The 23,513-nt window shown below is 46.8% G+C and overlaps 1 protein-coding gene across 1 annotated transcript in view; it reads left to right on the top strand.

Annotated features, from left to right (window-relative positions):
• The window catches only part of lrrc34 (leucine rich repeat containing 34), an 89,931-nt gene that overhangs the window by 9,809 nt on the left and 56,609 nt on the right, over positions 1-23,513 (top strand). Inside the window, exon 3 of the mRNA XM_078203762.1 lies at positions 20,978-21,073. Coding sequence (XP_078059888.1) covers positions 20,978-21,073 — 96 coding nt within the window. The remainder of the gene's footprint in view (positions 1-20,977; positions 21,074-23,513) is intronic.

Here is a 23,513-nt window from a genome sequence, read left to right as displayed (position 1 = left end):
ACTGCTAAGTGAGGTGGTTGAGACAGACACATTAGTGACATTTAAGATTTATCTGGATAGACATATAAACAGGCAGGGAATAGAGGGATACAAGCGGTTGGTCTCGATAGGACGACGTGATCAGCGCAGGTTTGGAGGGCTGAAAGGCTTGTTCCTGTGTTGTACTGTTCTTTGTTCTGTGTTCTGTTGTCATCAATGTCATTTATATAAATGATGAATAATAGGGGGCCAACACAGATCCCTGTGGTACGCCACTGGACACTGGCTTCCAGTCACTAAAGCAGCCTTCTGTCTTCACCCTCTGTCTCCTACCACTAAGCCAATTTTGAATCCACCTTGTCAGATCATCCTGTATCCCATGTGAATTTACCTTCTTTACAAATCTCCCATGTGGGACCTTGTCAAAGGCTTTGCTGAAATCCATATAAACTACATCGACTGCACTACCCTCGTCTCCACACCTGATCACCTCCTCAAACAATTCAATCAGATTTGTTGGGCATGACCTCCTTCTGACGAAGCCATGCTGACTATTCCTGCTCAAGCTTTGCCCCTGGAGATAGATGCTCTCCTTCAGAAGTTTCTCTAATAGTTTTCCTACCACTGACATGAGACTCACTGGTCTGTAGTTCCCTGGTTTGTCTCTACAACCCTTCTTAAATAGCGGAACCACATTAGCTGTTCTCCAGTCATCTGGCACCTCCACCGTGATGTGGAGATGCTGGCGTTGGACTTGGGTAAACACAGTAAGAAGTCTCACAACACCAGGTTAAAGCAGGTTAACACCAGGTTTAACCTGGTGTTGTGAGACTTCTTACTGTGATCTCCCCCGTGGCCAGAGAGCAACACCCTTTCCTGCGCACCAAAGGAAAGTGCCGTGCCAGCGGCGTACACTCAGGTAGCCTTCACCTCGGGACTTACAACATCGGGTCGGGCAAACTACTCCCACTGGCTCCCTCCCATTGGACAAGCTTTCATTCGCTCAGTAAGGAAGCTCATACTGTACCAAGCCCATGGGTAGATCTATTGATGATCCCCCGTGGCCTTTGTAATCATCATAACAGGCCAGATCCTGCCTTATTTTAATAAAATCTGCCTTCCCCCAATTTTGCAATCCATTTTTCCCTTTTTCCTAATAAACATAAATGACAATGTGCTGTGGTTTCTATGACTAAAATGCTCCCCACGGTCACATCAAATAACTGTCCAGCTTTGTTCCCCAGAATTCCCCTGCCCGTTTTGCCTAGGACACACACTGAGTGCTGTGCAGAGTTATACATGGTGCTGTTCAGATGATCCCACTTTGACACCACTCTCCAGCCATGGGCATTGTTGTCTGTAAGAGTCTGATTAATTCCTGGGTCAGTGGTATGCAATCCCAGATGATCTTTCTTCTGGGAGTGTAATAATTTCTTTGAGTGTAGCCTGATCTTGCTACACACCAGCAAGTGGTCAGTATCAGAGTCAAACCTGTGATAGCATTGAAGATGAAGACATTGTTGAGGGGGTGACTGTTGATGATCAGGTCGAGTAAAGCGAGTGACATGATCTTGGATGTGTCCAGGATATCTTTTGGCATAGCTGGATTTAGAAGTATCTGTACATCACAGTTCATGGTAACAGCATAACTCCCGCAACCTCTGTCCATTTTAATTTATGTTGCTAATTCCCTGATGCCTTGTGCACATTGGCTAAGCTGTGTAGTCGGTACCCATCCTTGCACAGACACATAGAAAACAGAAGCAGGAGGAGGCCATTCAGCCCCTCGAGCCTGCTCCACCATTCATTCTGGTCATGGCTGATAATCTAACTCAAAGCCTGATCCCACATTCACCCCCTGATCTCCTTCACCTCAAGTGCAATTTTTTTTAAATTCATTCGTGGGACATGGGTGTCACTGGCTGGCCAGGATTTATTATCCATCCCTAGTTGCCCTTGAGAAGGTGGTGGTGATGCGCTACTCAAACACGAGGCCTGAAGCTCAGTAAATGAAAGGCTTTTATTTACTGTAATGAAGCTGCCAGAACTTATATACACTATCCCAGACTGAAGGGGTCCCGGCCAGAGCAGGGACTCTTATACCTCTCCCAGGAGGCGGAGCCCGACTGGGATGTGCCACAACACTACAGTACAAAGGTGTAACAACCCCACCCTAACCCCAACAGCAACAATAGCACAACCCAACAGTAACATATGTACATCCTTGTAGTACTGGCCAGCCCCTGGCTCAGTACTATCCAGTGGGAACCAAAGATGGTTCACCACAGGTGGTGAGCTGCCTTCTTGATTCGCTCCAGTCTATGTGCTGTGGGTTGATCCACAATGCCATTAGGAAGAGAATTCCAGGATTTTGAGTTAGCGACTGTGAAGGAACAGATATTTCCAAGTCAGAAATATCTAACTCCTTCTTGAAAGTATTCAATGTTTTGGCCTCAACTGCTTTCTGTGAATTCCACAGGCTCACCACTCTCTGGGGGAAGAAATTTCTCCTCATCTCTGTCCTAAATGGCCTACTCCGTACCTGCAGACCGTGACCTCTGGTTCTGCTCTCCTCCACCATTGAAAACACCTTTCCTGCATTTACTCTGTCTAGTCCTGTTGGAATTTTATCGGTTTCTATGAGATTCCCCTCACTCTTCTGAACTCCAGTGAATATAATCCTAACCAACTCAATCTCTCCTCCCGCCATCCCAGGAATCAGCCTGATAAACCTACTCTGCACTCCCTCCAGAGCAAGAACATCCTTCCTCAGATAAAGAGACCAAAACTTCACATGATATTCCGGGTGTGGCCTCACCAAGGCCCTGCATAATTGCAGCAAGACTCCTGTACTCGAATCCTCTCGCTATGAAGGTGCACATACTATTTGCCCTCTTTATCTCCTGTGGCACCTGCATGCTTACCTTCAGTGACTGATGTACGAGGACATCCAAGTCTCGTTGCACATTCCCCTCTCCTAATTTATGGCCATTCAGATAGTAATCCGTCTTCCCGTTTTTGTTACCTCACATTTATAGAATAGAACAGAATATAAAGGTAAGGAAGTATCGTTGCAACTATACAAGACATTGGTGAGGCCGCACCTGGAGTATTGTGCACAGTTTTGGTCCCCGTATTTGAGGAAAGATGTAGTGGCATTGGAGGCAGTTCAGAGGAGGTTCACTAGATTGATTCCAGAGATGGGTGATTTGTCGTATGAAGAGAGATTGAACTGTTTAGGCCGATACTCTCTGGAATTTAGAAGAATGAGGGGAGATCAAATTGGGGTATACAAGATGATAAAAGGTTTGGATAAAGTAGACATGGGACGGATGCTTCCTCTGGTAGGGCATTCTAGGATGAGAGGTCATAGTCTTAGGATAAGGGGCAGCAAATTTAAAACAGAGTTGAGGAGAAACTACTTCTCTCAAAGGGTTGTGAATCTGTGGAATTCGCTACCCCAAAGTGTGGTGGATGCTGGGACAGTGAGTAAATTTAAGGAGGGGTTAAACAGATTTTTAATTAAGAATGGATTGAAGGGTTATGGGCAGAAGACAGGAAAACGGGGATGAGGAGCATATCAGACATGATGGAATGGCGGAGCAGAATCGATGGGCCGAATGGCCTAATTCTGCTGCTATGTCTTATGAACTTATTTATCCAAATTATACTGCATCTGCCATAGAGTCATAGAGGTCTACAGCATGTAAACAGGCCCTTCGGCCCAACTTGTCCATGCCACCCAGTTTTTATCACTAAGCTAGTCCCAATTGCCTGCGTTTGGCCCATATCACTCTACACCAATCTTACTCATGTAACATCTAAATGTTTTTTAAAAGACAAAATTGTACCCGCCTCTACTACTACCTCTGGCAGCTTGTTCCAGACACTCACCACCCTCTGTGTGAAAAAATTGTCCCTCTGGATCTTTTTGTATCTCTCCCGTCTCACCTTAAACCTATGCCCTCTAGTTTTAGACTCCCCTAGCTTTGGGAAAAGATATTGACTATCTAGCTGATCTATGCCCCTCATTATTTTATAGACTTCTATAAGATCACCCCTCAGCCTCCTACGCTTCAGAGAAAAAAGTCCCAGTCTATGCAGCCTCTCCTTATAACTAAAACCATCAAGTCCCAGTAGCATCCTAGTAAATCCTTTCTGCACTCTTTCTAGTTTAACAATACCCTTTCTATAATAGGGTGACCAGAACTGTACACAGTATTCCAAGTGTAGCCTTACCAATGTATTGTACAACGTTAACAAGACGTCCCAACTCTTGTATTTAATGTTCTGACCAATGAAACCAAGCATGTCAAATGCCTTCTTTATCGCCCTGTCCACCTGTGTCTCCACTTTCAAGGAGCATGTACCCCTAGATCTCTTTGTTCTATAACTCTCCCCAAAGCCCTATCAAAAACTGAGTAAGTCCTGTCCTGGTTCAATCGACCAAAATGCATCACCTCGCATTTGTCTAAATTAAACTCCATCTGTCATTTGTCAGCCCACTGGCCCAATTGATCAAGATCCCGTTGCAATCCTAGATAACCTTCTTCACTGTCCACTATGCCACCAATCTTGGTGTCATCTGCAAACTTACTAACCATGCCTCCTAAATTCTCATCCAAATCATTAATATAAATGACAAATAACAGTGGACCCAGCACCGATCCCTGAGGCACACCGCTGGTCACAGGCCTCCAGTTTGAAAAACAACTCTCTACAACCACCCTCTGTCTTCTGTCATTAAGTGGTAGTCATGATGGTAGTCGGGGCTTGGGGCTCCGAAAGCTTGTGTGGCTTTTACTACCAAATAAACCTGTTGGACTTTAACCTGGTGTTGTTAAGTGGTGGCATTATTTAAGAAGGGTAGGAAGGATAACCCAGGTAACTATAGGTCGGTGAGCTTGACGTCCGTGGTGGGGAAGTTGTTGGAGAAGATTCTTAGAGATAGGATGTATGCGCATTTAGAAAGGAATAAACTCATTAACGATAGTCAGCATGGGTTTGTGAGAGGGAGGTCATGCCTCACTAACCTGGTGGAGATTTTTGAAGAAGTGACCAGAATGGTTGACGAGGGAAGGGCCGTGGATGTCGTCTATATGGACTTTAGTAAAGCGTTTGACAAAGTCCCTCATGGTAGGCTGGTGAAAAAGGTTGGATCTCATGGGATAAAGGGGGAGATGGCTAGATGGGTGGAGAACTGGCTTGGTCACAGAAGATAGAGGGTGGTAGTGGAAGGACCTTTTTCCGGCTGGAGGCCTGTGACTAGTGGTGTTCCGCAGGGCTCTGTATTGGGACCCCTGCTGTTTGTGATTTATATAAACGATCTGGAAGAAGGTGTAACTGGGGTGATCAGTAAGTTTGCGGACGACACAAAATTGGCAGGACTTGCAGATAGTGAGGAGCATTGTCAGAAGCTACAGAAGGATATCGATAGGCTGGAAATTTGGGCAAAGAAATGGCAGATGGAGTTCAATCCAGATAAATGCGAAGTGATGCATTTTGGTAGAAATAATGTAGGGAGGAGCGATACGATAAATGGCAGAACCATAAAGGGTGTAGATACGCAGAGGGACCTGGGTGTGCAAGTCCACAGATCCCTGAAGGTGACGTCACAGGTGGAGAAGGTGGTGAAGAAGGCATATGGCATGCTTGCCTTTATAGGACGGGGCATAGAGTATAAAAGTTGGGGTCTGATGTTGCAGATGTATAGAACGTTGGTTCGGCCCCATTTGGAATACTGCATCCAGTTCTGGTCGCCACACTACCAGAAGGACGTGGAGGCTTTGGAGAGCGTACAGAGGAGGTTTACCAGGATGTTGCCTGGTATGGAGGGGCTTAGTTATGAGGAGAGATTGGGTAAACTGGGGTTGTTCTCCCTGGAAAGACGGAGGATGAGGGGAGACTTAATAGAGGTGTATAAAATTATGAAAGGCATAGATAGGGTGAACAGTGGGAAGCTTTTCCCCAGGTCGGTGGTGACGTTCACGAGGGGTCATAGGTTCAAGGTGAAGGGGGGGAGGTTTAACACAGATATCAGAAGGACATATTTTACACAGAGGGTGGTGGGGGCCTGGAATGCGCTACCAGGCAAGGTGATGGAGGCGGACACACTGGGAACGTTTAAGACTTATCTAGATAGCCATATGAATGGAGTGGGAATGGAGGGATACAAAAGAATAGTTTGGACCAGGGAGCGGCACGGGCTTGGAGGGCCGAAGGGCCTGTTCCTGTGCTGTATTGTTCTTTGTTCTTTGTTCTTAAGCCAATTTTGTCTCCAATTGGCTACCTCATCCAGGATCCTGTGAGATTTAATCTTATGTAACAGCCTATATATCGTACCTTGTCAAAGGCCTTGCTAAAGTCCATGCAGCCAACTTCAACTGCACTGCCTTCATCTACCTTCTTGGTTACCCCTTCAAAAAACTCAATCAAATTTGTGAGACATTATTTTCCATTCACAAAGCCATGCTGACTGTCCCGAATTATTCCTTGCCTCTCTAAATGCCTGTAGATCCTGTCTCTCAAAATACCTTCTATCAGCTTACCCACTACAGATGTGAGGCTCACCGGCTGGTAGTTCCCAGGCTTTTCCCTGCAGCCCTTTTTAAACAAAGGCACAACATTTGCTACCCTCCAATCTTCAGGTACCTCACCTGTGGCTGTTGATGATTCAAATATCTCTGCTCGGGGACCCGCAATTTCTCCCTAGCCTCCCACAACGTCCTGGGTTACACCTCATCAGGTCCCGGGGATTTATCTACCTTGATGCTCTTTAAGACTTCCAGCATCTCCTTCTCTGTAATGTGTACACTCCTCAAGACATCACTATTTATTTCCCCAAGTTCCCTAACATCCATGCCTTTCTCAACAGTAAATACTGATGAGAAATATTCATTTAGGATCTCACCCATCTCTTGTGGATCCGCACACAGATGATCTTGTTGATCCTTAAGAGACCCTATTCTCTCCCTTGTTACTTTTTTGCCCTTTATGCATTTGTAGAAGCTCTTTGGATTCTCCTTTGCCTTATCTGCCAAAGCAATCTCGTGTCCCCTTTTTGCCCTCCTGATTTCTCTCTTAACTCTACTCCTACACCCACTATACTCTTCAAGGATTCACTTGATCCCAGCTGCCTATGCATGTGCCTCCTTCTTCAATATCCTGAGTCATCCCGGGTTCCCTACTTCTACCAGCCTTGCCCTTCACTCTAAAAGGAATGTGTTTATCCTGAACCCTGGTTAACACACATTTGAAAGCCTCCCACTTACTGTTATGTTCGTTTTCATGAGACTCTTCTGTCCCTGATGCAAAGGCAAACACCAACTGTTGTCCGATTCAAAAGTTCTTTATTCTTCTTACATATGCAAGCTGGCAAACCTTTGCTACGTAACCTCCACTCAGTGCTGGGAGTCAGGTAGCAAAGGCATGCTGAATAATGGGACAGTCCCCCTTTATGTAGTCTTACAATCTTCATGGTCACATGCGGTCTGATACAATATAGCTAATCACAAGACACCCTTTGTTCGAGTCAGGTTAACCATATCTAAGGTCGTAATGTGGTTATGTTGAAAGAAAGAGAACTGTTAATGGGTAAGTTCGTTAATCACAGATGTCTTAAGCTTGTCATTTCAAAATCAACTCACAACAGCATGCGATATTTAACCCCATAATATCTCATTATCAGATGTCCCTTTGCCTGCCAACAGACTCCCCCAATCAAGTTTTGAAAGTTCCTGCCTGATATGATCAAAATTGGCCTTGCCCCAATTTAGAATTTTAACTATTGGGCCAGACCTATCATTTTCCATAGCTATCTTTAACCTAATGGAATTATGGCCACTGGTCCCAAAGTGATCCCTCACTAACACTTCTGTCACCTGCCCTTCCTTATTTCCCAAGAGGAAGTTAAGTTCTGCCCCCTCTCGAGTCAGGCTATCCACATACTGAATGAGAAATTCCTCCAGAATACACTCAACAAATTTCTCTCCATCCAATCCTCTAATACTATGGCTGTCCCAGTCAATGTTGGGAAAGTTAAAATCTCCGACTATTACCACCCTATTGTTCTTGGAGCTGTCTGTCATCTCCTTACATATTTGCTCCTCAATTTCCCGCTGACTATATGGGGGCCTATAGTACAACCCTATCAAAGTGATTTCCCCCTTCTTATTTCTCAATTCTACCCATATAGACTCATTAGGCAAACCCTCGGATATATCCCCTCTCAGTATTGCAATGATGTTCTCCCTAACCAAGAACACAACGCCCTCTCCTCTCTTACCTCCTGTTCTATCTTTTCTATAGCATCTGTACCCTGGAACATTGAGCTGCCAGTTCTGAACCCCCCCTTAGCCATGTTTCAGTAATTGCTATAATGTCCCAGTCCCACGTACCCATCCATGTCCTGAGTTCATCTGCCTTGCCCGTCAGTCCTCTTGCATTGAAATAAATGCAGTTTAATCAGGACTTCCCTTGCTCTCTGTCTTGCTTGGAGGTTAGCGAATGTTGTCCCATTGTTTAAGAAGGGGAACAGAGACTTCCCCGGGAATTATAGACCGGTGAGTCTCACTTCTGTTGTCGGCAAGATGTTGGAAAAAATTATAAGGGATAGGATTTATAGTTATTTGGAGAGTAATGAATTGATAGGTGATAGTCAGCATGGTTTTGTGGCAGGTAGGTCGTGCCTTACTAACCTTATTGAGTTTTTTGAGAAAGTGACCAAGGAGGTGGATGGGGGCAGGGCAGTGGACGTGGTATATATGGATTTTAGTAAGGCGTTTGATAAGGTTCACCATGGTAGGCTTCTGCAGAAAATGCAGATGTATGGGATTGGGGGTGATCTAGGAAATTGGATCAGGAATTGGCTAGCGGATAGGAAACAGAGGGTGGTGGTTGATAGTAAATATTCATCATGGAGTGCGGTTACAAGTGGTGTACCTCAGGGATCTGTTTTGGGGCCACTGCTGTTTGTAATATTTATTAATGATCTGGATGAGGGTATAGTTGGGTGGATTAGCAAATTTGCTGATGACACCAAAGTCGGTGGTGTGGTAGACAGTGAGGAAGGGTGTCGTAGTTTGCAGGAAGACTTAGACAGGTTGCAAAGTTGGGCCGAGAGGTGGCGGATGGAGTTTAATGCGGAGAAGTGTGAGGTAATTCACTTTGGTAGGAATAACAGATGTGTTGAGTATAGGGCTAACGGGAGGACTTTGAATAGTGTGGAGGAGCAGAGGGATCTAGGTGTATGTGTGCATAGATCCCTGAAAGTTGGGAATCAAGTAGATAAGGTTGTTAAGAAGGCATATGGTGTCTTGGCGTTTATTGGTAGGGGGATTGAATTTAGGAGTCGTAGCGTTATGTTGCAACTGTACACAACTCTGGTGCGGCCGCACTTGGAGTACTGTGTGCAGTTCTGGTCCCCACATTACAGGAAGGATGTGGAGGCTTTGGAGAGGGTGCAGAGGAGGTTTACCAGGATGTTGCCTGGTATGGAGGGGAGATCCTATGAGGAGAGGCTGAGGGATTTGGGATTGTTTTCGCTGGAAAGGCGGCGGCTAAGAGGGGATCTTATTGAAACATATAAGATGATTAGAGGTTTAGATAGGGTGGATAGTGATAGCCTTTTTCCTCTGATGGAGAAATCCAGCACGAGGGGGCATGGCTTTAAATTGAGGGGGGGTAGTTATAGAACCGATGTCAGGGGTAGGTTCTTTACCCAGAGGGTGGTGAGGGATTGGAATGCCCTGCCAGCATCAGTAGTAAATGCGCCTAGTTTGGGGGCGTTTAAGAGATCCGTAGATAGGTTCATGGACGAAAAGAAATTGGTTTAGGTTGGAGGGTCACAGTTTTTTTTTAACTGGTCGGTGCAACATCGTGGGCCGAAGGGCCTGTTCTGCGCTGTAATGTTCTATGTTCTATGTTCTATGTTCTATGCTTTTTCCTGATCTGTCTGGTACTTCGATTACTGTGATGTGAGATGCCGGCGTTGGACTGGGGTAATCCTGATAAGAAGTCACACAACACCAGGTTAAAGTCCAACAGGTTTATTTGGCAGCACAAGCCACTAGCTTTCAGAGCACTGCCCCTTCATCAGATGAGTGGGAGATGTGTTCAGAAACAGGGCTTATACAGACACAAACTCAATTTACAAGATAATAGTTGGAATGCGAGTCTTTACAGGTAATCAAGTCTTAAAGGTACAGACAATGTGAGTGGAGAGAGGGTTAAGCACAGGTTAAAGAGGTGCGTATATTCTCCAGCCAGGACAGTTAGTGAGATTTTGCAAGCCCAGGCAAGTCGTGGGGGTTACAGATAGTGTGACATGAACCCAAGATCCTGGTTGAGGCTGTCCTCATGTGTGCAGAACCTGGCTATTAGTTTCTGCTCAGCGATTCTGCGTTGTCATGTGTTGTGGAGGCCGCCTTGGAGAATGCTTTCCCGATGATCAGAGGCTGAATGCCTGTGACTGCTGAAGTGTTACCCGACTGGAAGGGAACACTCCTGCCTGGTGGTTGTCGAGCGGTGTTCATTCATCCGTTGTCATAGTGCCTGCATGATCTCCCCAATGTACCATGCCTCGGGACATCCTTTCCTGGAGCATATCAGGTAGACAACATTGACCGAGTCGCAAGAGTATGTATCATGTACCTGGTGGATGGTGTTCTCACGTGAGATGATGACATCCGTGTCGATGATCCAGCACGTCTTGCAGAGGCTGGATTGTGGCAGGATTGTGTGGTGTCGTGGTCACTGTTCTCCTGAAGGCTGGGTAGTTTGCTGCGGACAACGGAATATAGGAGGCATGGTTAGTAAGTTTGCAGATGACACTAAGATTGGTGGCATAGTGGACAGTGAAGAAAGTTATCTCCAATTTTTTTCTCTGGAGCGTAGGAGGCTGAGGGGTGACCTTATAGAGGTCTATAAAATAATGAGGGCATAGACAAGGTAGATAGTCAATAACTTTTCCCAAAGATAGGAGAGTCTAAAACTAGAGACATAGGTTTAAGGTGAGAGGGGAGAGATACAAAAGTGTCCAGAGGGGCAATTTTTTCACACAGAGGGTGGTGAGTGTCTGGAACAAGATGCCAGAGGTAGTAGTACAAAGAACAAAGAACAGTACAGCACAGAAAACAGACCCTTCGGCCCTCCAAGCCTGTGCCGCTCATTGGTCCAACTAGACCATTCGTTTGTATCCCTCCATTCCCAGACTGCTCATGTGACTATCCAGCTAAGTCTTAAACGATGCCAGCGTGTAGAGGTGGGTACAATTTTATCTTTTAAAAAGCATTTAGACAGTTACATGGGTACGATGGGTATAGAGGGATATGGGCCAAATGCGGGCAATTGGGATTAGCTTAGGGGTTTTTAAAAAAAAGTGCGGCATGAACAAGTTGGGCCGAAGGGCCTGTTTCCATGCTGTAAACATCTATGACTCTATGACTCTAATTGCAACGGGATCTTGATCAATTGGGCCAGTGGGCTGACGAATGGCAGATGGAGTTTAATTTAGACAAATGCGAAGTGATGCATTTTGGTAGATTGAACCAGGGCAGGACTTATTCAGTTAATGGTAGGACGTTGGGGAGAGTTATGGAACAAAGAGATCCAGGGGTACATATTCATAGCTCCTTGAAAATGGAGTCACAAGTGGACAGAGTGGTGAAGAAGGCATTCGCCATGCTTGGTTTCATCGGTCAGACCATTGAATACAGGAGTTGGGAGGTCTTGTTGAAGTTGTACAAGACATTGATAAGGCCACACTTGGAATACTGTGGGCAATTCTGGTCACCTATTATAGAAAGGATATTATTAAACTAGAAAGAGTGCAGAAAAGATTTACTAGGGTGCTACCGGGACTTGATGGATTGAGTTATAAGGAGAGGCTGGATAGACTGGGACTTTTTCCTCTGGAGCGTCGGAGGCTGAGGGGTGATCTTACAGGGGTCTATACAATAATGAGGGGCATAGATCAGCTAGATAGTCAATATCTGTTCCCAAAAGTAGGGGAGTCTAAAACTAGGGGGCATAGGTTTAATGTGCAAGGGGCAAGGTTTAAAGGAGATGTACAAGGCAGATTTTTTACACACAGAGTGGGTGCCTGGAACTCATTGCCAGGGGAGGTAGTGGAAGCAGATACGGTAGTGACTTTTAGGGGGCATCTTGACAAGTACATGAATAGGATGAGAATAGAGGGATATGCTCCCCGGAAGGGTAAGGGATTTTAGTTAAGTCAGCCAGCATGGTCGGTGCAGGCTTGGAGGGCCAAAGGGCCTGATCCTGTGCTGTAATTTTCTTTGTTCTTTGTTCTTTGTTCATAGATTTGAGGTGAGAGGTGAGAGAATCAAAAGTGTCCAGAGGGGCAATTTTTTCACACAGAGGGTGGTGAGTGTCTGGAACAAGCTGCCAGAGGTAGTAGTAGAGACGGGTACAATTTTATCTTTTAAAAAGCATTTAAATAGTTACATGGGTATGATGGGTATAGAGGGATATGGGCCAAATTGGGATTAGCTTAGGGGTTTTAAAAAAAAGGGTGTCATGGACAAGTTGGGCCGAAGGGCCTGTTTCCATGCTGTAAACCTCTATGACTCTATGATTCCATAGTCTGTTTGAGGTTGTGCGGTTGTTTGAAGGCAAGAAGTGGGGGCGTGGGGATGGCCTTGGCGAGATGTCCATCTTCATCGATGACATGTTGAAGGCTCCGGAGGAGATGCCGTAGCTTCTCCACTCCAGGGAAGTACTAGACGACGAAAAGTACTCTGTCCACCGTGTCCCGTGTTTGTCTTCTGAGGAGTTCAGTGCGGTTTTTCGCTTGGCGCGTCGGAACTGTCGATCAATGAGTCAAGCGCCATATCCTGTTCTTATCAGAGCGTCTTTCAGCGTCTGTAGGTGTCTGTTGCGATCCTTCTCATCTGAGCAGATCCTGAGAGTACGGAGGGCTTGTCCGCAGAGGATGGCTTCTTTAACGTGTTTAGGGTGGAAGCTGGAGAAGTGGAGCATCGTGAGGTTATCCATGGGCTTGCGGTACAGTGAGGTGCTGAGGTGACCGTCCTTAATGGAGTTGCATGTGTCCAAGAATGCAACCGATTCTGGAGAGTAGTCCATGGTGAATCTGATGGTGGGATGGAACTTGTTGATGTCATCATATCGTTGTTTCAATGATTGTTCGCCATGAGTCCAAAGGAAGAAAATGTCATCGATGTATCTAATATATAGCAACGGTTGAAGGTCCTGTGCGGTGAAGAGGTCTTGTTCGAACCTGTGCATGAAGATGTTGCATATTGAGGTGCGAATTTGGTCCCCATTACTGTTACGTACTTCTGGACAAAAAACTGGTTGTTGAAGGTGAAAACGTTGACCCGATTTTACCAAAATTTCACGCCCGTTTCCGGGCGCGAAATCGTGGTAAAGTTGGGCGTTGGGCCTAAAATGCGGTCCAGACCCGACCCAAGGCCAATCGCGCCATTACCAACGGCTGATCCGGGCGCCGATCCGGCGCGTGCAAGAATCGGCCAGCGGGCCGATTTAAATGCATTTGCATGCATTTAAATCGGCATAATGAAGCCCGCGCCCAACTTACCCAAGGATTCCCACTTTACGAGGCTCCGATCCGATCGGCGCCCACGCATTTACCGTGTTGCTGAATTCAAGTCCGATAGGGCTTCAACACAGCAACTGAACCGCCGAATCTCTTCCTTGAGGGGGGGGGGGGGGGGGAGCGGGGGGGGGGGTGTAGGGGGGGGATGTGACATCTCTTCCCTGAGGAGGGGGGGGGGGGGGGATGTGACGTCTCTTCCCTGAGGGGGGGTGGGGTAGGGGGGATGTGACGTCTCTGCCCCTGAGGGGGCGGAGACGTCACATATTTCCCCCCTCCCCCACCCCCCCAGGGAAGAGACGTCACATCACCCCCTGCCCCCCCCAGGGAAGAGACGTCATATCACCACCCTGCCCCCCCTCCCCCCAGGGAAGAGACATCACATCACCCCCCCCCCCCCCCTCCACCCCCAGGGAAAGTCAAAGGCAGCGCAGACAGCAGTACTGTCAGTGCTGCCTTTGACTTTCGCGCTCGGGCGCACTGAGTGCTGTCGGCTCCGGGCTGCGCATGCGCAGTTCGGTGCTCCGACAGATGCAAATGCGCTAGGCCCTGCCCCTGGACCCACGCCGAAAAAAGGCATATGGGGGCGCTGGAGCGCGGCTGCCGGGCACGGGTCTGATTTACGACCACACCCGGAACTTAGAGCCGATTTGATAAAATCGGCCCCGTTGTGGTCCAGGGTGAAGCGGATGAGTTGTAGAATTGCATCTGGAGGTTGGCAGTTGTCGGCATTGAGTACTGATGCAGTTGCAGCAATGCCGTCTTCGTGGGGGATGCTGGTGTAGAGTGCCGAGATATCCTTTGTGATGAGGAGTGCTCCTGATTCAACTGCTCCCTATGTGCTGAGTTTCTGTAGGAAGTCCATAGTGTCACAACAGGAGCTGGGGGTTTTTTGTACAATGAACATAAGAACATAAGAACATAAGAAATAGGAGCAGGAGTAGGCCATCTAGCCCCTCGAGCCTGCCCCGCCATTGAATAAGATCATGGCTGATCTGAAGTGGATCAGTTCCACTTACCCGCCTGATCCCTGTAACCCCAAATTCCCTTACCGATCAGGAATCCATCTATCCGTGATTTAAACATATTCAATGAGGTAGCCTCCACCACTTCAGTGGGCAGAGAATTCCAGAGATTCACCACCCTCTGAGAGAAGAAGTTCCTCCTCAACTCTGTCCTAAAGTGACCCCCCTTTATTTTGAGGCTGTGCCCTCTAGTTCTAGTTTCTAGTTTCCTTTCTAAGTGGAAAGAATCTCTCCACCTCTACCCTATCCAGCCCCTTCATTATCTTATAGGTCTCTATAAGATCCCCCCTCAGCCTTCTAAATTCCAACGAGTACAAACCCAATCTGCTCAGTCTCTCCTCATAATCAACACCCCTCTTCTCTGGTATCAACCTGGTGAACCTTCTCTGCACTCCCTCCAAAGCCAATATATCCTTCTGCAAATAAGGGGACCAATACTGCACACAGTATTCCAGCTGCGGCCTCACCAATGCCCTGTACAGATGCAGCAAGACATCTCTGCTTTTATATTCTATCCCCCTTGCGATATAGGCCCACATCCCATTTGCCTTCTTGACCACCTGTTGCACCTGCAGACTGGGTTTTTGCGTCTCATGCACAAGGACCCCCAGGTCCCTCTGCACAGCAGCATGTTGTAATTTCTTTCCATTTAGATAATAATCCAATTTGCTATTATTTCTTCCAAAGTGAATAACCTCGCATTTGTTAACGTTATACTCCATCTGCCAGATCCTCGCCCACTCACTCAGCCTGTCCAAATCTCTCTGCAGACCTTCTACGCCCTCCACACGATTCACTTTTCCACTTATCTTTGTGTCATCTGCAAACTTTGTTACCCTACAGTCAGTCCCCTCCTCCAGATCGTCTATATAAATGGTAAATAGTTGAGGCCCCAGTACCGATCCCTGCGGCACGCCACTAGTTACCATCTGCCAACCAGAAAAGCACCCATTTATTCCGACTCTCTGCTTCCTGTCGGATAGCCAATCCCCAATCGCCACGCTAACACCCGACCCCCAACTCCGTGTGACCCAATCTTCTTCAGCAACCTTTTGTGAGGCACCTTATCAAATGCCTTTTGGAAATCCAAAAACACCGCATCCACCGGTTCCCCTCCGTCAACTGCACTAGTCACATCCTCATAAAAATCCAACAAGTTCGTCAAGCACGACTTTCCCCTCATGAATCCATGCTGCGTCTGCTTAATCAAACCATTCTTATCCAGATCGCCTGCTATTTCTTTTTAATGATGGATTCCAGCATTTTCCCAACTACAGACGTTAAGCTAACTGGCCTGTAGTAACCCGCCTTTTGTCTATTTCCTTTTTTAAACAGCGGTGTAACATCAGCCGTTTTCCAATCTGCCGGCACTACCCCAGAATCCAACGAATTTTGATACATAACCACTAACGCATCCGCTATTACCTCTGACATTTCTTTCAGTACCCTGGGATGCATTCCATCCGGGCCCGGGGCTTGTCCACCTTCAGTCCCATTAGTCTACCAAGCACTGCCTCTCTGGTAACATTAATTGTATTGAGTACCTCTCCTCCTACCAACCCTCTATCGTTAATATTCGGTAAACTATTTGTGTCTTCCACCGTGAAGACCGACACAAAAAACTTATTTAAAGTTAAAGCCATTTCCTCATTTCCCACTATTAAATGGATTTCAGGATGCCCTCGACATAGCCGGAGAGGTTCTCACACAGGGTCCCATTGCCTGATACGATGGGACAGCCGGGTGTGTTTGCCTTGTGTATTTTTGGGAGGCAATAGAGATCTCCAATGTGGGGAGTACGTGGGATGAGAGCACAAAGGGTACTCTGAAGGTCCAGATCAAAAGTTTTGATCAGTCTGTTGAGTTGACGGGTGTGTTCTTTGGTCGGATCTGCGGGTAACTGTCTGTAGTGTTCCTCGTTGTTCAATTGTTGGGACACTTCTTTGCAGTAATCCATTCTGTTCAGTATGACGGTGGCCCCTCCTTTGTCTGCTGGTTTGATGACAATGTTGCGGTTGGTCTTGAGAGCACGGATGGCATTGCATTGTGCTTGGGTGATGTTCGGGGCTGTCTTGTGAGTGCGGCTGACGAATCTGGCATTGACTCACCTCCTGATGGCTTGGGCATGCATGTCAAGTCGAGGGCAACGAGCTTCCGGAGAAGTCCAATTCGACACTTTCCTCTTCAGTTGCTGCACTGCGGATCACTCTGTCGGCTGTTCCGGTTCATTGGCTGTCTCATTGTGTTCGCTGTTGGCCTCTTGGGGTTTGTGGAAGAACTCCCACAGCCTCATTCGTCTAATGAATTCCTCTGTGTCTGAGACCGATGGGTCTATTTTGGTGGTCAGGCAGAAATTGAGCCCTCGGCTGAGAACTTCGATTTCATCTGGTTGAAGTGTGTAGTCCAACAAGTTGACAATGGACTTCCCTGCAATGGTACTGTTTTCTACTGTGGTACCGGGGGAGGCTTGGTTGCTGCTGCTGGTGATGCCAAGTTTCTCAAGCTTCCTGTTCTTGGTGTGCATGTAGATGGCGTAGTTCCTTTGTCTCGTCTGCTTGGCAGAGTTTCGCAACTGGTCTGTGTCCTGAGCGCAAGTTGAGAATATGGACTCTATCTTGGTTTCCAGGCTGCGGCGTTTGCTATAGAGCTGGTGTATGAGGTGGTTGAGGAGTGTGAGAGATGTGCAATGGCAAAGTCTTTCAGCATAGTCTGTGTTGTACATTGACCTGAGTGATCTGTAGTCCTTTCAGAATCTTTTCTGCTTTCTTGCATCTTTGTAGAAACTTGATGTCTGTATCGATATGTGCGATATAGCCAAGGCCATCCCCACACCCCAACATAGATAGGATGCAAGACTGGGTGGACAAGTGGCAGATGGACTTCAACCCAGATAAATGCGTAGTGGTCCATTTTGGCAGGTCGAATGGGATGAAGGAGTACAATATAAAGGGAAAGACTCTTAGTACTGTAGAGGATCAGAAGGACCTTGGGGTCCGGGTCCATAGGACTCTAAAATCGACCCCGCAGGTGGAGGAGGTGGTTAAGAAGGCGTATGGTGTGCTGGCCTTTATCAATCGAGGGATTGATTTTAGGAGTCCGGGGATAATGATGCAGCTATATAAGACCCTTGTCAGACCCCACTTGGAGTACTGTGCTCAGTTCTGGTCACCTCATTACAGGAAGGATGTGGAAAAGATTGAAAGGGTGCAGAGGAGATTTACAAGGATGTTGCCTGGATTGAGTGGCATGCCTTATGAGGAAAGGCTGAGGGAGCTCGGTCTTTTCTCCTTGGAGAGATGTAGGATGAGAGGAAACCTAATAGAGGTATATAAGATGTTGAGAGGCATCGGGTGGACTCTCAGAGGCTTTTTCCCAGGGTGGAAATGGCTGTTACGAGAGGACACAGGTTTAAGGTGCTGGGGGGTAGGTACAGGGGAAATGTTAGGGGGAGGTTTTTCACACAGAGGGTGGTGGGCGAGTGGAATCGGCTGCCATCAGTGGTGGTGGAGGCAAACTCAATAGGGTCTTTTAAGAGACTCCTGGATAAGTACATGGGGCTTAATAGGATGGAGGGTTATAGGTAGGCCTAAAAGGTAGGGATATGTTTGGCACAACTTGTGGGGCCGAAGGGCCTGTTTTGTGCTGTAGTTTTCTATGTTTCTATGTTTCTTGCCTTCAAACACCCGCACAACCTCAAATCGACCATTGTTTGCAGCAAACTACCCAGCCTTCAGGAGAACAGTGACCACGACACCACACAACCCTGCCACAGCAACCTCTGCAAGATATGCCGGATCATCGACACGGATGCCATCATCTCACGTGAGAACACTATCCACCAGGTACACGGTACATACACTTGCGACTCGGCCAACATTGTCTACCTGATACACTGCAGGAAAGGATGTTCCGAGGCATGGTACATTGGGGAGACCATGCAGATGCTACAACAACACCGCTCGACAATCACCAGGCAGGAGTGTTCCCTTCCAGTCGGGGAACACTTCAGCAGTCACGGGCATTCAGCCTCTGATCTTCGGGTAAGCGTTCTCCAAGGCGGCCTCCACGACACACGACAACGCAGAATCGCTGAGCAGAAACTGATAGCCAAGTTCTGCACACATGAGGACAGCCTCAACTGGGATCTTGGGTTCATGTCACACTGTCTGTAACCCCCACGACTTGCCTGGGCTTGCAAAATCTCACTAACTGTCCTGGCTGGAGACAATACATATCTCTTTAACATGTGCTTGGCCCTCTCTCCACTCGCATTTTCTGTACCTTTAAGACTTGATTAGCTGTAAAGACTCACATTCCAACCATTATTTTGTAAATTGAGTTTGTGTCTTTATATGCCCTGTTTGTGAACACAAGTCCTCACTCACCTGAAGACGGAGCTTGAGGCTCTGAAAGCTAGTGCTGCCAAATAAACCTGTTGCCCTTTAACCTGGTGTTGTGAGACTTCTTACTAGGATTACTGACACTGCCTTTACTGTTTAATGTGCTCTCTTTAACTTCTATGCTGTCTTCGACCTTTTCTTCTGTCACCCTACTGCTTTGGGTTCCATCCCCCTGCCAAACTAGTTTATCCCTACACACTCAGCCTGTCCAAATCACACTGAAGGATCTCTGCATCCTCCTCTCAGCTCACCCTCCACAAAGCTTTGTGTCATCTTTAAATTTGGAGATATTATATTTAGTTTCCTCATCGAGTCATGAATATATATAGTGAATAGCTGGGGTCCCACCACTGACCCCTGCGGTATCTACCAGTCACTGCCTGCCATTTGGAAAGAGACCCATTTATTCCTACTCTTTACTGTTTGCCAACCAGTTTTCTGTCCATTTCAATGCACCACCCTCAGTCCCCTCATTCACAATGTTTATACACTGGCCAGCAATGAACACTGACACAGTGAACAAGAGGCAAAGAGCAGATTGGGCAGAACGGTTAAACATTTAGTGCACCATCGAACAGAGAGACACAGCTAGGATTCTCCAACCCTCCTCCCACCCCCAAAACTAATCTAATCTTCTCCACCTTCCCCCACCCTCCCCCACCCTCTCTCCCCAACTTCCCAAAACTAACCTAATCCCCCCACCCTCCCCCATCCTCCCCTCACCCCCAAAACTAACCTAATCCCCCTTCACCCTCCCCCACCCCCAAAACGAATCCCCCCCCCCTCCCCCCGCCGCTCCCCTGGCATTGTTTTAAACTTTTGGCCAGATGAACAGTATTCACTCATTTCAAATTTGGCTGGAACAGAGACCTGGAGATAGGGCGGCACAGTGGTTAGCACTGCTGCCAAACAGCGCCAGGGAGCCAGATTCGATTCCTGGCTCGGGTCACTGACTGTGTGGAGCTTGTACGTTCTCACCGTGTCTGCATGGGTTTCCTCTGGGTGCTCCAGTTTCCTTCCACAGTCCAAAGATGTGCGGGTTAGGTGGATTGGGCATGCTAAATATTCCCTTACTGTCAGGGCGACTAGCTCGGATAAATGCATGGGGTTATGGGGATAGGGCCTGGGCGGGATTGTGGTCAGTCCAGATTCGATGGGCTGAATGGCCTCCTTCTGCACTGTAGAATTTTATAATATATTACACAAATCACTGAAGGTGGCAGGGCAGGTTGGGGAAGTAATTAAAAAGACATTTAGAAACCCCAAATTTATAAATAGAAGAATAGAGAACAAAAGCAAGGCAATTAAGCTAAACCTTTATAAGACAAGGTCTTCAGTCCGAGGCATGACTTTACAGAAGGGTTGTCAATATCTTGGAGATGGTGCAGAGAAGATTCAACAGATTCTTTCCAGATATGAGGAACTTTACACATGGAGCGACAGCAGCATCTCTGATTATTCTACTTGATCAGTGAAGGTTGAAGAGAGACTCAGTTGAGGTGTTCAAAGTTATGAATGATTTGATAGAGTAATTAGAAATTGTCCAGAAGACAAAAATTGAAAGATAATTGGCAAAAGAGCCAGAGGGAGATTTTCACTGTAAATTATTGTCACCTGGAATGTTCTGTCTGATTGAAGATTAACATTCAGAAGGGAAATGGATAACGAGATAATGATGAGAAACTTGCAGGACTATTGGGCTAGGGAATGGAGTGCAACTAATTGGGGAGTTGGCAGAGGAACAGAACGACCTTCATGTGAACTCTCTTTTTCTAGAATCTCTTCTAACATTTCCAAACTGCTCATTTCTCACTGAAATATAAAAATTTAAATTAAATTCAAACCTTCTGACAAATATTTTGTCATAAAAACCATCAATCTTTAAAGTCGGTTCAAGTGCTTTTTCTCTCGGTTTGAGTTACAGGACAGTTTTGGTATTTTTCCTGCAGAATTTATGATATTTTTCAATGTGTTTTCAGGAAATTCAAAGCCTGATTGCTTTTGCAACGGTTCTACACAACAACAAAAGTCTCAAAGCCCTTGATGTTGGTCGGCCTATCCTTTACACCATTCAGGTACTGATTGGAGAATAGCCAATGTTGTTCCTTTGTTTAAGAAGGGTAGCAACAATAATCCAGGTAATTACAGGCCGGTGAGCCTTACGTCAGTGGTAGGGAAATTATTGAAGAGGATTCTTCGAGACAGGATTTACTCCCACTTGGAAATAAGTGAACTTATTAGTGAGAGGCAATCTGGTTTTGTGAAGGGGAGGTCGTGTCTCGCTAAGTTTTTCGAGGAATGTGATGAAGATGATTGATGAGGGTAGGGCAGTGGATGTTGTCCACATGGACTTCAGTAAGGCCTTTGACAAGGCCCCTCATGGCAGACTGGTGCAGAAGGTGAAGTTGCATGAGATCAGAGGTTAGCTGGCAAGATGGATTCAGAACTCGCTCAGTCATAGAAAGAAGCCTAACAACACCAGGTTAAAGTCCAACAGGTTTATTTGGTAGCAAAAGCCACTAGCTTTCGGAACAGGCTGTCCCTTTCACCCACCTGACGAAGGGACAGCCTGTTCCGAAAGCTAGTGGCTTTTGCTACCAAATAAACCTGTTGGACTTTAACCTGGTGTTGTTAGAGTTCTTACTGTGTTTACCCCAGTCCAACGCCGGCATCTCCACATCATAAGAACATAAGAACATAAGAAATAGGAGCAGGAGTAGGCCATCTAGCCCCTCGAGCCTGCACTGCCATTCAATAAGATCATGGCTGATCTGATGTGGATCAGTACCACTTACCCGCCTGATCCCCATAACCCTTAATTCCCTTACCGATCAGGAATCCATCCATCCGCGCTTTAAACATATTCAGCGAGGTAGCCTCCACCACCTCAGTGGGCAGAGAATTCCAGAGATTCACCACCCTCTGGGAGAAGAGGTTCCTCCTCAACTCTGTCTTAAACCGACCCCCCTTTATTTTGAGGCTGTGTCCTCTAGTTTTAACTTCCTTACTAAGTGGAAAGAATCTCTCCGCCTCCACCCTATCCAGCCCCCGCATTATCTTATAAGTCTCCATAAGATCCCCCCTCATCCTTCTAAACTCCAACGAGTACAAACCCAATCTCCTCAGCCTCTCCTCATAATCCAAACCCCTCATCTCCGGTATCAACCTGGTGAACCTTCTCTGCACTCCCTCCAATGCCAATATATCCTTCCTCATATAAGGGGACCAATACTGCACACAGTATTCCAGCTGCGGCCTCACCAATGCCCTGTACAGGTGCATCAAGACATCCCTGCTTTTATATTCTATCCCCCTCGCGATATAGACATCAGTCATAGAAGACAGAGGGGTAGGAAGGTGGAAGGGTGTGTTTCTGAATGGAGGGCTGTGACAAGTGGCGTTCCTCAGGGATCAGTGCTGGGACCTTTGCTGTTTGTAATATATATAAATGATTTGAAGGAAAATGTAAGTGGTTTGATGAGTAAGTTTGCGGACAACACAAAGGTTGATGGATTTATAGATAGCGATGAGGACCATCAGAGGATACAGCAGGATATAGATCGGATGGAGACTTGGGCGGAGAGATGGCAGATGGAGTTTAATCCAGACAAATGTGAGGTGATGCATTTTGGAAGGTCTAATACAGATGGGAAATATACAGTAAATGGCAGAACCCTTAAGAGTATTGATAGGCAGAGGGATCTGGGTGTACAGGCACACAGGTCACTGAAAGTGGCACCGCAGGTGGAGAAGGTAGTCAAGAAGGCATATGGCATGCTTGCCTTCATCGGCCGGGGCATTGAGTTTAAAAATTGGCAAGTCATGTTGCAGCTTTATAGAACCTTAGTTAGGCCGCACTTGGAACATAGTGTTCAATTCTGGTCGCCACACTACCAGAAGAATGTGGAGGCTTTGGAGAGGGTACAGAAAAGATTTTCCAGGATGTTGCCTGGTGTGGAGGGCATTAGCTATGAGGAAAGGTTGGAGAAACTTGGTTTGTTCTCACTGGAGCGACGGAGGTTGAGGGGTGACCTGATAGAAGTCTACAAGATTATGAGAGGCATGGACAGAGTGGATAGTCAGAGGCTTTTTCCCAGGGTGGAAGAGTCAATTACTAGGGGGCATAGGTTTAAGGTGCGAGGGACAAGGTTTAAAGGAGATGTACGATGCAAGTTTTTTACACAGGGAGCAGTGGGTGCCTGGAACCTGCTGCCAGGGGAGGTAGAGGAAGCAGATACAATCGTGATTTTTAAGGAGCGTCTTGACAAATACATGAAACATAGAAACATAGAAAAACTACAGCACAATACAGGCACTTCAGCCCACAAAGTTGTGCCGAACATGTCCCTACCTTAGTGATTACTAGGCTTGCCTATAACCCTCTATCTCACTAAGTTCCATGTACTTATCTAAAAGTCTCTTAAAAGACCCTATCGAATCCGCCTCCACCACCGTTGCTGGCAGTCCATTCCACGCACCCACCACCCTCTGAGTGAAAAACTTACCCCTGACATC

Source organism: Mustelus asterias, chromosome 3 (genome assembly GCF_964213995.1).
Source record: "Mustelus asterias chromosome 3, sMusAst1.hap1.1, whole genome shotgun sequence".
NCBI classification, from domain to species: Eukaryota; Metazoa; Chordata; class Chondrichthyes; order Carcharhiniformes; family Triakidae; genus Mustelus; species Mustelus asterias.
This window is presented reverse-complemented; position numbering and strand designations above follow the sequence as displayed.